This window comes from Orycteropus afer, unplaced genomic scaffold, assembly GCF_000298275.1.
Source record: "Orycteropus afer afer isolate SDZICR_OR568_19922 unplaced genomic scaffold, OryAfe1.0 scaffold00644, whole genome shotgun sequence".
NCBI lineage: Eukaryota > Metazoa > Chordata > Mammalia > Tubulidentata > Orycteropodidae > Orycteropus > Orycteropus afer.
In genome coordinates, this window is record NW_006922231.1 from 292,824 (window position 1) to 306,593 (window position 13,770).

Below are 13,770 nucleotides of genomic sequence, written 5' to 3' on the forward strand. Positions count from 1 at the left end.
CATGAGACAAAGTATATGTGAACTGCTGTATGGAAAGTGAATTTGCTCTGTAAATCTTCATCCAAATCAGAATTTAAAAAAAAAATTGAAATGGGCTAGTGGGAAGAACTGTTCATTGTTATGGACCTCTTGACAGCATAGATAAGATTACAAAAGGGAAAAGAGATAAAGGGGGGCATTCATGTGACATGTCCAGTTTGACTTGGTATGAGGAAGATTTTGGAGGAACGAGGCAAGAGCAGGTAGTGGGAAGATATGGAAGATTTTTGAGCTAGGGCATAATTCAAGCAGAGCTACTTTTACGAAAGTTAATCTGGTAGCAGTATAGGAGTGGATGTAAATAGAATGCAGAGGATCATTTATAAGAATAAGTCTCTAGTCTAAGTTTGGTTTATGTGGGGAGACGGTAGAAAACAGTTTCGATCATAAATAGTGTTAGGAACAACATATCTTTGCAGTGTGGTTAAAGGCAATATATATGAGTACACAGGGGATAATCATTCAGGTATTCAAAATACAACTAGAAAGCTAGCCTCAGACAGTGTGCAGAGATTAAGATACACATGCTACTATAGATGCAGTAAGATACAGGCCATAAGATTGAGTTCATATAAGACTAAGGTTCATCGAGATACATACTTGGACATCGAGTAAACAAACAGGGAGCAAAACCAGATCTAAAGCTCAACTATAGCAAGGTTGGCTTGATGTTCCCTTAGTGGGCACTGGGCTAGAGATCCTTACCCTTCAAGAATGGATTATTTTCTGCTTTGAATTTTTTAATTGAAACCATGTGTTTTCAGTAATGGAAGGAATTTTGAATGAAATGAAAAAAGTTTTTGAGGGAATATGGATTTTGATACAATTAGTAGCACTGATACATCCCAGTGGGTCTCTGGTGAAGAGAGGTGGGGGATAAGACTTGTTTCTTCAAATTCACACCACTAGGGCCCCCACCAGATTCTTGTATGTTGAAGAAATTCCTACATGTCTAATGGATTTGTTTTAAATCATTTTTTAAAAATTCCTATGCTCTAATTCTCATATTGTTAAATGGAATTTAAACTTTCTGTCATTTTTAGACTTTTATACTTCCATGTGTTGACAGACTTCCTTACAGTTTTCCAGCTAGAGTTGATTGAGAAGTTGTTATAGAATCTTAAAATTTTTGACACATGTAATATTCACAATTGCTTTGTGGGCATGAGGTCTCAGGACCATAGGCTTAGGGGACACTGAGCTCAGTTGGCATAACATAGTCCACAAAGACAATGTTCTCCATCCTTCTTTGGTGCATAGTGACTGGAGTCTTAAAAGCTTGTGAGTTGCCATGTAAGGTGCAGCTAATGGTCTCTCCCTGTCTGGAGCAAAGAAGAATGAAGAAAATCAAAGACACAAGGAAACAATTAATCCAATGGACTAATGGACCATGTGAACCCCTGCCTCCACAACTGAGACCAACTACTACTCCTGACCACTCTAGAAGGGATTTCAGTAGGGGGTCTTCAGTGGAATGGGAGAAAAATAAAGAACAAAACAAAATCATTCAAAAATTTTTTTTAATTAAAAAAGACCAGGCTTACTGGTGTAATGAAGACTGGCAGAACCTCGAGACTGTGGCTCTTAGATATCCTTCAAGCTGGGAACTGAACCCTATCCCTTGTTCTCCTAGGGTTCAACTTTTAGCCAAAAGATAAGCCTAAAAAAAAAATTGCCATGTGGTTCTAAATTTGAAGGTTACAAGAATCTGGATATACGCACAATTTAACGTTTTGTTCTTTCAGACATCAGGAAATCAAATCCATTCAGAAGAGTTTGAAGTTGATCTAAATGATGAAAATGCTACCACTGGTATGGCCCCAAATGGATGGAAACCTCGCATATTTAGGAGTTCTACTCATAAAAGCCTTAGAAATTCACGAATGCATCAGAATAGTCTTAATGTAGAAACCAATGAACTTGTGAGTTGTGTTTCACTTAAAATCAATCTTTTACTTTTTAGTTTTGATGTTGAAATTCTTAACCTTTTTCAGGTTTAGATCATTCCTACTCTGAGCCATGCTGTTGTTATTAGGTGCTGTTGAGTTGGTTCCAACTCATACCAACCCTACATACAACAGAACAAAACACTGCCAGTCCTGTGCCATCCCAATCGTTGCTATGCGAACCCATTGTTGAACCCATTGCTGCAACCACTGTGTCAATCCATTTGTTTATGGCTTCCTCTTTTTTTTGCTGACCCTTTACCAAGCATGATATCCTTTTCCAAGGACTGGTCCCTCCTGATCACACATCCAAAGTACATGAAAAGAGGTTTTGTCATCCTTGCTTCATAGGAACATTCTGGATATTCTTCTTCCAAGATATATTTTTTCATTCTCCTGGCAGTGCATGGTATATTTAATATTCTTCACAAACACAATAATTCAAAAGCATAAGTTCTTTGATCTTCCTTATTCATTATCCAGCTTTAATGTCCATATACCAAACCAAACCAAACACACTGCCGTGGAGTCAAACCTGACTCATAGTGATACTGCCTCAGAAACCCAAGGAGGCTTGGGTTTCTGAGGCAGTATCACTATGGAAGTAGATTGCCCAACCATCCTTCTGAGGAGTGGCTGGTGGGTTTGAACTGCCAGCCTTCTGGTTAGCAGTCAAATACCTTAGGCACATATAAGGTGACTAAAAATAGAATGGCATAGAACAGGCACATATTAGTTCTCAAAGTAACATCTTTGCTTTTTAACACAACCTTGCTTGCTGAAAGTGAAGAGAACTTGAAGCACTTACTAATGAAGATCAAAGACTGCAGCCTTCAGTGTGGATTATACATAAACATAAAGAAAACAGAAATCCTTACAACTGGAAGAATAAGCAACATCATGATAAACAGAATATATTGAAGTTGTCAAAGATTTTGTTTTACTTGGATCCCATGAAGGCAGCAGTCAGGAAATCAAATGACATACTGCATATGGCAAATTTGCTGCAAAAGACCTTTTTAAAGTGTTAAAAAGTAAAGATGTCACTTTGATGAATAAGGTGGACCTGACTATGAGCCATAGTCTTCTTAAAAAAAGGAAATTGCACATTTTAAATGTTTTTGATAGTGAAATCAAGTCCATTCCAATTAAAAATGGATTTCTAATGGAAAAAAAAGAGATCCAAATATGTTGTCTTTATGGCTTAGGTGCTTAATATCAAGATTAATATTCCATTCATCTTTGAGGTTCAGAGAGAAATAAGGCTAGTTAAAAATAACAGACCCTGATAGTCACCTCCTCACTTAAGTAGGACTACTTATGTTTGCCTATATCAAGAGACTCAGAATAACATCAATTTAAGCACATTAATAATTTCTGCTTCTATTTCACATAAAAGAATCTAAGAGGTGAGAAACCCAGAGGTAGAATGTTGGTTCTATAATTAGGATGGGCCACTTTCAATTAGATTAGAATTCTTTTACTAAGAAATGGGGGATCATGGCCAGGAAAAGCAAAATTATGTATTCTTTAACATTTCTCATGTGATGATGGGATATTATTAATTCAAGTTGGCAAAATAATTTATAATAGAATTGGAATTCATTCCAAGACATTTCCTTATTTCAAGAAATGGTTTTAGAATACATGTTGATGTTACTTGTTAATAAAGACTCACTTTATTTTTATTCTGTATTAGCCTGGAAAAAATAATCCTGCCAAGAGTTTATTTCATCTGTTTTTCTCTTCCTAGAATATTAAAGTCATTTTACATAAAAAATTATAAGGGCTCTCTTAGAGGTATTAATCTTGCTATATTTGTGGGAAGCAGAATAACAATTATACTATTATGGAACTATATCACCATAAGTAAAATAAACAATTTTCCCTATTCTGGCTGTAAAATTGTCCACTTTACATTTCCTCATTTATTTTGAGGGTTACTCTGCTAAATTTTTAGTGCCCAGTATTTTAGAGGAGATCACTAAGAGGTGGAGGCAGAAAATAACACAGTGAACAAGATTGACGTAAGTACTGTCATAGAGGAGGATGGGAAATTAAAAGGAAAGAGAAATTAAGTCTGACTAGAGGACCAGAAGGGAGCTCTGGTAGCATAGTGCCTAAGGCACTTGACTGCTAATCAGAAGGCTGGCGGTTCAAACCCACCAGCCACTCCTTGGAAGGAAGATGGGGCAATCTACTTCCATAGTGATACTGCCTCAGAAACCCAAGGAGGGGTTGCTATGAGTTGGGTCTGACTCGACGGCACATAACAACAACAACAACAGAAGACCAGAAAGGAGCCCTAGTGGCACAGTGTTTAAACACGCTGCTCCAAACTAAAAGATCGGCAGTTCAACTCACCAACTGCTCCATGGAAGAAAGATGTGGCAGTTTACTTCCATAAAGATTACAGCCTTAGAAACCATATGAGGCAGTTCTACTCTGTTCCATAAGTCACTATGAGTCAAAATTGACTCAATGGCAATGGATTTAGTTTCTTGGTTTTAGAGGGACTGGGAAGGTCTGTCTGTTCATATGTGTTGAAGGGCAGCAATCTGGAAAAAGGCTTATTTCATCAGAAGATAATGTTTATCTGAAAGGGGGGACTAAAATACAGAGAAAATGAATGGTTTGAAGGAAGAGCCCTGAGTAAAACCTATTATTACTTTCTCTATTTCATAGAGACACAAATAAAATCTATTTAAAAGATCTGAAGGAAGGGGATTTGACAGGTACCTTTTGTGTCTAGTTTAATGCTTCTATAATAAGAATGTTCTTTATGTCACCTAAATTTGTCATGCTCTACCAGACATTTAATTTAACATTTGCTGAGATGCTGATATATGCCAGGCATTGGGCTAGTTTCTAGGGATATGGAGACATAGTTCTCACCTTTAAAGAGGTCACACATTTGAAAAGGAGATGGAAGAAAAAAAAAAAAAAAGCTAAGATACAAAAAAAGGGAAGTCTGCACAAAGAACAGTGGTAGAACAAACTCAAAAAAATCTTCCTTCCACAGAGTGGCTGGTGGGTTTGAACCACCAACCTTCTAGATAGTAGTCAGATGCCTTAAGCTCTGTGCCACCAGAGCTCCTTGGCAGAACAAAAGGGGGGGGGGGTGATTAACTTGGTTTTGAGAGTTTAGGACATGTCACAGAAAAGGCAGTGGTGGGCAGAGTTCTGGGTGAGAAGACCAGGCCCAAGTTCTTTGGTTAATAATGGTCTACTACATTCATAAGGGTATTTATCCAGTTATTTATGTACATTCTCTCCTTTGATACTGACACCATCCTTGTTAGAGACAGGATTAGATCATTAGATGTGAGAAAAGTACAGCTAAACTCATGTAACTTAGGTATGACTAACACACACTTGTGTAAGTACAGAGCTGGGAACATAGTCCCAGGACTCTGTACTTGAATTCTAGGGCATTTTGTGCCCAGATCTTGCAAACTTTCAGTCTACTGAGGCTAGAATAGAGACAGGCTGATCATACCATGAAGATTGTTTCTTGGGTGAACAGTTCATACTCAGCTCATACTGTGCAATCAGTGGGCATCTGTTAGCATTTCATAACATGCTGTCTTCTAGTAGAGGAGTTCTCACTGGGCTGCTAACCAAAAGCTCAGCAGTTCAAACCCACCAGCCTCTCTGAAGGAGAAAGATGAGGTAGTCTGCTTCCATAGAGATTTACAGCCTTGTAAACACTATAAGGGAGCTCTGGTAGCATAGTGCCTAAGGCATTTGACTGCTAACCAGAAGACTGGCAGTTCAAACCCACCAGCCATTCCTCGGAAGGAAGGTTGGGCAATCTACTTCCGTGGTGATACCACCTCAGAAACCCAAGGAGGGGTCGATATGAGTCAGGTCCAACTCGACAGCACATAACAACAACAACAAACCCTATGAGGCATTTCTACTCTGCCCTATAGGGTCACCATGAGCTGAAATCAACTCAAGGGTAGTGGGTTTGGTGGGTTTTTTTTTTTTTTTTTTTTTGTCCTCTAGTAGTTTGTTACAGACAGCTCATTCTCTGTACCTAGTTTGCCAGGTCCCTGAGGGCAGTAGCCATGCCTTTTCTATATGTATAAATTCTGGTAATTTTTGTGTTACACAAGTTTGTCCTGATATTTATATGTTTTAGGATGCAAATGTGCCACAAGTATCTTTCCTGAAGGTTCTGAAACTGAATAAAACAGAATGGCCCTACTTTGTGGTGGGAACTATATGTGCTATTGCCAATGGGGCACTTCAGCCAACATTTTCAATCATTTTCTCAGAGATGATAGCGGTAAGTTTGGAAAGAAACAGCATGTATCTGCTTCATTTGAATCAGCTCATCAGTTCCTCAACCCAGTCTCACCAGGTGGATCCATTCTATGATTTATTCCCAAGAAGGACAAAATACCTTCAACATAAATAACTCCCGAGTCCCTAATTACCTCCTGAGGAAAGCTGTGAGGGAAAAGAAAGCCATTCCACATTAAAAACTCAAAAAAAAAAGGAGCTCTGATGGTGTGGTGCCTAAGGCATTTGACTGCTAACCAGAAGTCTGGTGATTCAAACCCACCAGCCACTTCTCCTTGGAAGGAAGACTGGACAATCTACTTCCATAGAGATACTGCCTCGGAAACCCAAAGAGGGGCCACTTTAAATCACATTAGACTTGATGGCAGTGACTACCTTCTGAGGAAAGCTATGAGGGAAAATAAAGCCATTCTATGTTATACTAGTATAATTATATAATATAAAAAGCAAGGAAGACAGTACTCTCATTAGCAACTTTCTGCATTTTGGTGAAACTGGTGTCAGGCAATGATTCCTTCTCTGTGTGTTGAGAGGAGCTAACACATGTCTCACAAGAAAGTGGAGATAAGGTAGAAGAGAAGAGTTAAGGTCATAGTGTTTAAGAGTCCAGACTCTGGCAGCATACAGCCACTTAATGGCTGTGCAAATTGGGCAAGGTGCTTTCCCTCTCTGTACCTCTGATTTTTCATCTATAAAATCCTCATAGGATTACTGAGAATTAAATGAGATTATATAAGTGTCTATATGGAGAGTAGAGTCCCTAGGTAGTGAAAGGGTTAAGCACTCAACGGCTAACTGAAATGTTGCCAGTTTGAACCCACACAGAAGTGCCTCGGAAGTCAGGCCTGGTGATCTACTTCCGCAAGGTCACAGTCTTGGAAACTGTATGAAGTGCAGTTCTACTCTACAACACATGGAGTGGTCACAAGTTGGAAGCAACTCAGTGGCAACTTGTTTGGTTTTTTGAATGGAAAGCCTTTACGTTAGTTAGCTCTGTAATAAGTATTCTAGTAAGCCTTGTAATAAGTACTCAAAAAGTAAGGAATAGTCATTGCATTACTATTTCAATAACCTTTCCAAGGCTTGGACAACTTAAGATTAAGAAAGATAATTCCTATTATCCAATTATTAAATTCATGGGGGAATATTTATAGAAAGGTATCAGTAATATCTTTGATTCCACAAAACCCAGTGTTTATATTGTATAATTATATAGCCACCTTAGTCAACCTTTCCATTATCAGAGACATTTTTGTTAATGATGAGTTATTGTCCATCATATTATGAGTCTGTTATTTTTGTGACAATGAACATTGCTCTACAATTAAAACTCAAACTAAAGCTCACTACACTTGAGTCGGATCCAACTCATAGCGACCCCTCCTTGGGTTTCTGAGGTGGTATCACTACGGAACTGTATTGTTCAACATTCCTTCTGAGGAGTGTGGTGGGTTTGAACTGCCAGCTTTCTGGATAGCAGTCAAATGCCTTAGGATTAGGCCACCAGAGCTCCCTCCCACTCTATCTAGTATCTCTAATTTCAATCCCTTTCCAAGTGGTTGGCATTGATAGCCAGATACCATCTAATTCTTCTGGTCTCAGGGTCATGTAGGCTGAGGTTCCCATGTTTTAATTACAGAACAAAGTAATCCCCAGCTCTCCTGGAATTCAAGAGCTATGTAGACTATCTTTTGGGGCATCTATGTGTCGAGCACTGCTCTAAGCACCAGAGAAACAGCACTGAACAAAATAAACCATCTTGCCCTCAAATAGCATACTCTTCTACAGGCAGACACATAACATACAAATACATATATATAGATAGATAGATAGATAGATAGATAGTATAGTATTAAGGGATATCCCATGTTCTAAAGAAGGGTAGGGCCAGAAATGGGGTTACTATTTAAAGAAGAATGGTCAGGGGAGACCTCTGTGGACAGAGGCCTGGTGGAGTGAGGGTGGAAGCCTGGGCCATGGCAGGGAGGAGTTCGGGCAGAAGAAACAGCAAGAGCAAAGGAAGAAGAACCAACTTTAAAATGTGCAACTATCTGCAACACTGTGAAATACGCAGGTTCCAACCCATGTTTAAAAAACTGCATACTGTGTCAGAATTGTGCATGTGGAAAGTGTTAAAATAACAAATGTTTGCTACATAATTTATTTACCACAATTTTGAAAAAAGATAAAAACCTCATATTTGTAGCCTAGTTTTTAAAATGTGGTAGTTGGAGGAACAAACAGGATCATGTAATCCAAGTGAGTATTTTAAATGTTCTTTTGTAGATCTTTGGACCAGGGGATGATGAAGTGAAGCAGCAAAAGTGCAACATGTTCTCCTTACTTTTTTTAGGTCTGGGGATTATTTCTTTTTTTACTTTCTTCCTTCAGGTAGGTACTCTTAATTTGTCCTTCTTATGGAATCTATATTCAATTGGAGAACTTAATTAAAACCTAACGGAGCTTCCAAATCATTAGAGTGAAATGAATTGCAAATACCGTTGGCACACAGGCTGTTATAGGGGGTGGCTCCTTAGCAACAGGAATTGTGTGACTTCCCTCTTTGCTAACTAGTTCACCCTCAGCAAACATTCATTACCAATGAAATAGACTTGAATTCATAGGAGAACATAAAAACCAGTTAAACTTGAGTAGGTACAAACTGGAAAAATTCAGTACAATGGCATTCTCTTTTTTGTTTTTACTGTTTACCCAATATCAAATAATTTCTCTATTTTTTCCCCTATTTAATTGACCAACTATTTGAAAGAATATAGATTATTTTGTCTTCAAATATTAAAGAATTGGCCAAAATGAACTAGTGAAACTTGCTCTAAATTATACTTTTCTACCTAACCTTTTACCAGTTTCTTTGGTGTGCAACTCCATTTGCATCACACAGGCCTTTCAAATACAATCTGTTAAATCAGCAAAATAATGTTTCTTAGTCATGCTTGACATGCTTCTCTCTTAGTATTGCTGAACCAATGATAAAAGTAAGCCAAGCTTTTTACGTAGAAACCATTGCCTTGCTATTAGCAACTGAATGATTCAATCCAGCCCCCAGCCCTAGTGTGTTAAAGAGTGAAGCTAGTTTTATGTTTCCAGGGCTGCAGGAACAGTGGGCTGATGCATAGAACTGTGGTGTTCACATTAGCCTAGAGCCATCTGCCAGGAAAGGAAGACAACTGGGGTAAAGTCACCCCAGTCATTAAAGATCATTAAATCATTAAAGATCCTGATTCTGCTGGTTTAGCAAAGAGTTCTGATGTATACACCACATAGCGACTAAACATGCCTATACCAACACTACAGTGGCTCTCACCTATCTTGGAGATTTGGGGTGGTGAGCACAATCAGGCCCAATTCTGGGCATCTGGGCTACTCTCCAGTTTGAACATGGCATAATTAAAAGAAAGGAAATTAGCAAAGAGGCTTGGAAGGAAGAGGAGCCTCATTGCTTCCTGGTCTGGGAGCAGGGAGAGCTGACAGGGAACCAGCAAGCTCATCTGAAGCCTGATAGTACCTGACATCCCTCCTCCCTCTACACTGCATAAGCCAAAATGTTAGTCTGTTTTCAACTGTTTTAACTTCAAGTATTTGGAACACTCTGCCAGTTGTAGTTGAATCCAGTATCTTTTTCATTGAATTCTTATCCTTGAAAGTTTTGAAAAATAACCCTATTTAGAATGGCTTAGAAATCAAAATGACACTTTCAGAGTTCCCTTTGGGTTTATGAGTCTCTTTCATGCTAATGGTATATGGAGCCCTGGTGGCACAGTAATTGAATGTTCAGCTGCTAACTTGAAAGGTTGACAGTTTGAACCCATGAATGGCTCCACAGCCTAGTAAAGCCTGTGGGGCAGTTCTGCTCTGTAATGTAGGGTCACTATGAGTCAGAATTGATTGGACACAGTAACAGCTATTAATAATGGTTTATCAGAGGAGCTCTGGTGGTGCAGTGCCTAAAGCATCTGACTGATAACAAAAAGGTTGGCGGTTCAAACCCACCAGGTTCTCCACAGGAGGAAGATGGGGCAATCTAATTCCATAAAGATTTATCACCTCGGAAACCCAATGGGGGTCACTATGAGTCAGAATCTACTTGATGGCAGTGAGTTGTTTTTTTTTTTTTTTTTTGAATGGTTTACAAGTATATGAATTTTTGGTTGGGACTTTGGAGTAGTAGTTAGTCACAGACTTTGTTATTTGGATAATTGATTATCTGATATATAAATAACTGTAAAATCACTGTGAACACACACACTTTTGTCAGAATACCAGTGATGACCAAAAAGGACAATAATCTTTTTTCTCAACCAGGGTTTCACCTTTGGGAAAGCTGGAGAGATCCTCACCACAAGGCTTCGGTTGATGGCTTTTAAAGCAATGCTAAGACAGGTGGGTATGTGCACTGGAGAATGCTTTCCGTTTTTCAGGTTCCTTTCATTTTAAGCCTCTTTCTGTTCTTATTGATTTGCTATGGTTCACGTTATCTTCCTGGGAGAAGACTGACAAGGGCCTTCCAAATTTTCCTAGTTTTTCAATACCCAGAGACCACTCAAGGTTTTCATAGGAGAAGGCTTAACATAGGTAGCTTCTTTTGGCTTATTCTGCAACTATCTTTGTCCATGTGGATACTGGAACTTCAGAGACTTCTATCTCTTGTCTGGATCTTCCACAGACCCTGGAGAGTCTGTTGAGACACCAGGATGCCTTTAAACAAAGGAAAAGGTGGTTGATAGCATTATGTACCACAACTGACCATAATAATTGTAAGTTTTCCCAGATGTTAGTAATTGTGTTTTGTTCTGTCTTATTTGAGCTCTGTTTTCACATTAATTCATTTAATCATTACTTACTATATATTATACAGTGTGCTGGTAGCTGGACCTGTAAGGTACTATCTGCCCTTTGAGAAAGTTTACAGTCTAGTGCAGAATGTGTGGGAAAATGTGCAGACATGCATTCTCTATTTTCATAGAGAGGGTATAAAAGAGGGTCAGAATATAGTCCATCCAGTTGACAGGGAGTGATTACAATCTTGTTCACAAAAGAGAATATAGAGAGTGTTATATTTTGAGCAAATCTGAGTTTACAGATTTTTTTTCAGGATCTTATAATTGATTTCTATGTAGAGAAAATTATATGAAAAAGATGCTATGGATGAGTAGTATATAATTAAAATTGTACCTAAGGCAGTCTTTTGATCCTATCTTTTAAAAAAAGAAAAAGCATGATGAGAAACCAAAGCTTCTTTCCCCCTGTCTAGAGTTTACAAGAGTGTGTCCAATAAAGCTCCCCTTTCTCTGTGTTTCTTGCTTTATGAGAGGGAACACCATAAAAGAGATGTGTCCATACTACAAGTTGTGATGAGTGGGTAGATGGCATGTCCACATGCCTGTAGCATCAGGCAATACTTGCAGGAAACCAAGATGCAATCTGGTTGAATCCTACTGTCTGCCCAGAACTTGATGTTGTCTCCCATCACAACAGAGCAGCTTGGGAGGCTGGGTTCTGGTGGACTCTGAGGGTGTATGCTCATGGCAGGAACCAGGGTTCTACACTGCATGTGATGTCACCCTTACACTTCAATATACAGGTTAAGTGTGGGTTATTTCCTTAGCATCAAAGCTGTGAGAGGTTTCATTTGCTTTTTGTTGCTTGTTTTAATTTTGAACTAATTTAAAGGTGTATTTTGTGCCTTAGGACATGGGCTGGTTTGATGACCATAAAAACAGTACTGGTGCACTTTCTACAAGACTCGCGTCAGATGCTTCCCAAGTTCAAGGAGTATGTAGACTGCACTCTACTACTATTTCTGTTCAACACAGTTTTGAATAAATAGATGGCACAGCTGTATCAGTTAGGAGGCTTTCAGCTGGAAATAACAGACAACCCAACTCAAACTGACATGAACAATAAGAGAAAGGTTAGACTTCAGGGTTGGTTGATCCAATGGCTCAAAAATGTTATCAAGGACCCACGTTCCTTCTGTCTGTGTGGCTTTGAGTGGCTTTCCGTCCTCAGTCTTGCCTTCATCCTAAGTCTGGTTCCTCTCATGGTCATAGGATAGATACCTGTAGCAGTGAGAGCTATAAGCGTCCTTGTTTCCCATCCTATGAGAGAACATGTACACTTGTATCTTAACCACTGAACCAAAACTCTTCTCTTAAATCCGATTTGGGCTCATTTGGGTCATATGCCTAACCGTGAGCCAGTAACTGTCTCCAAGAGAATGCCATGCTTAGATTCCCTCACCCCTGCAAATGGGATCAGTTTTTCTGAAGCTTACTGCTTCCCCACAGTAGAGGAGAGGGGAGAATTGAGAGTTAACAGCAATGTGCACTACAATAGCCCTTGCTTTCTGAGTGATGTAAACACTAATTATCTCTAAGTTTGCTTTATGGTGGACAGTCTCTAAGGATATGTACACATTATGGTCTTTTAGAGTGTGTAAACTTCCCCCTTATGCCTTTGAAACAGAAGGTCTTTAAAATTACCAGAGTAATTCATTTCCCCTTTAAACATTACCTTCATGAAGAAATGTGTCCCACACCTAGGTACCAAGCAGAGCAGTTATTACTTGGTTACACAATATTGCTGTCATGTAGACAGTAGAGAAATGAGAGTTTAAAGGCAGAATAAAGAAAATCTGCCAGAACATCCCATGAGTTAAGTGTGCCAAGGTTAAAGGCTTATTGTAATGAAAATGAGCAAAGGTTATAGCAGACACAAAACTCTCTTGTAATTCTGACCAAGAAGTCTAAGGCTGGATTATGGATTTGGAATTTAAAACACAGTTGCTCTACCCTTCTTCTTTTCTAGGCTACTGGAACCAGGTTGGCTTTAATTGCACAGAATACAGCTAACCTTGGAACTGGTATTATCATATCATTTATTTATGGTTGGCAATTAACCCTTTTGCTGTTATTGGTGGTTCCAATTATTGCTGTATCCGGAATTGTTGAAATGAAAATGTTGGCTGGAAATGCCAAAAGAGATAAAAAAGAACTGGAAGCAGCTGGAAAGGTAGGTCAAATAAGATGTTAGTTAAATAAGAATTGTTTTTAGACAGTCTATTCAATTCAATTTATGTGAATTATTTAGCATGACTTGTATATTTTAAGGAGCTCTGGTGGTATAGTGGTAAGGTATTAGGATACTAACCAGAAGGTCATTCAAACCTACCAGCTGCTCTGTGGAAGGAAGATGAGGCTACCTTCTTCTATAAAGATTTACAACATTGGAGACCCAATGGGGTCACTGGAAGTCAGAATCAACTCAATGGCAGTGGGTTTGGTTTTAGTTTGGTGTATATATATTTAGTAATTAAATGTTTATGCTCACTACAACTAACAATTGTCAACACTATGCATGAAATAAGGAGCTCTGGTAGCATAGTGCCTAAGGCGCTTGACTGCTAACCAGAAGGCTGGCGGTTCAAACCCACCAGCCACTCCTCGGAAGGAAG

General features: G+C 38.9%; 1 protein-coding gene across 1 annotated transcript in view; it reads left to right on the forward strand.

Annotated features, from left to right (window-relative positions):
• The window catches only part of ABCB4 (ATP binding cassette subfamily B member 4), a 125,109-nt gene that overhangs the window by 68,266 nt on the left and 43,073 nt on the right, over window positions 1–13,770 (forward strand). The window contains exons 15-20 of the mRNA XM_007956621.2: window positions 1,785–1,961; window positions 6,133–6,279; window positions 8,583–8,687; window positions 10,620–10,697; window positions 12,006–12,089; window positions 13,125–13,328. Coding sequence (XP_007954812.1) covers window positions 1,785–1,961; window positions 6,133–6,279; window positions 8,583–8,687; window positions 10,620–10,697; window positions 12,006–12,089; window positions 13,125–13,328 — 795 coding nt within the window. The remainder of the gene's footprint in view (window positions 1–1,784; window positions 1,962–6,132; window positions 6,280–8,582; window positions 8,688–10,619; window positions 10,698–12,005; window positions 12,090–13,124; window positions 13,329–13,770) is intronic.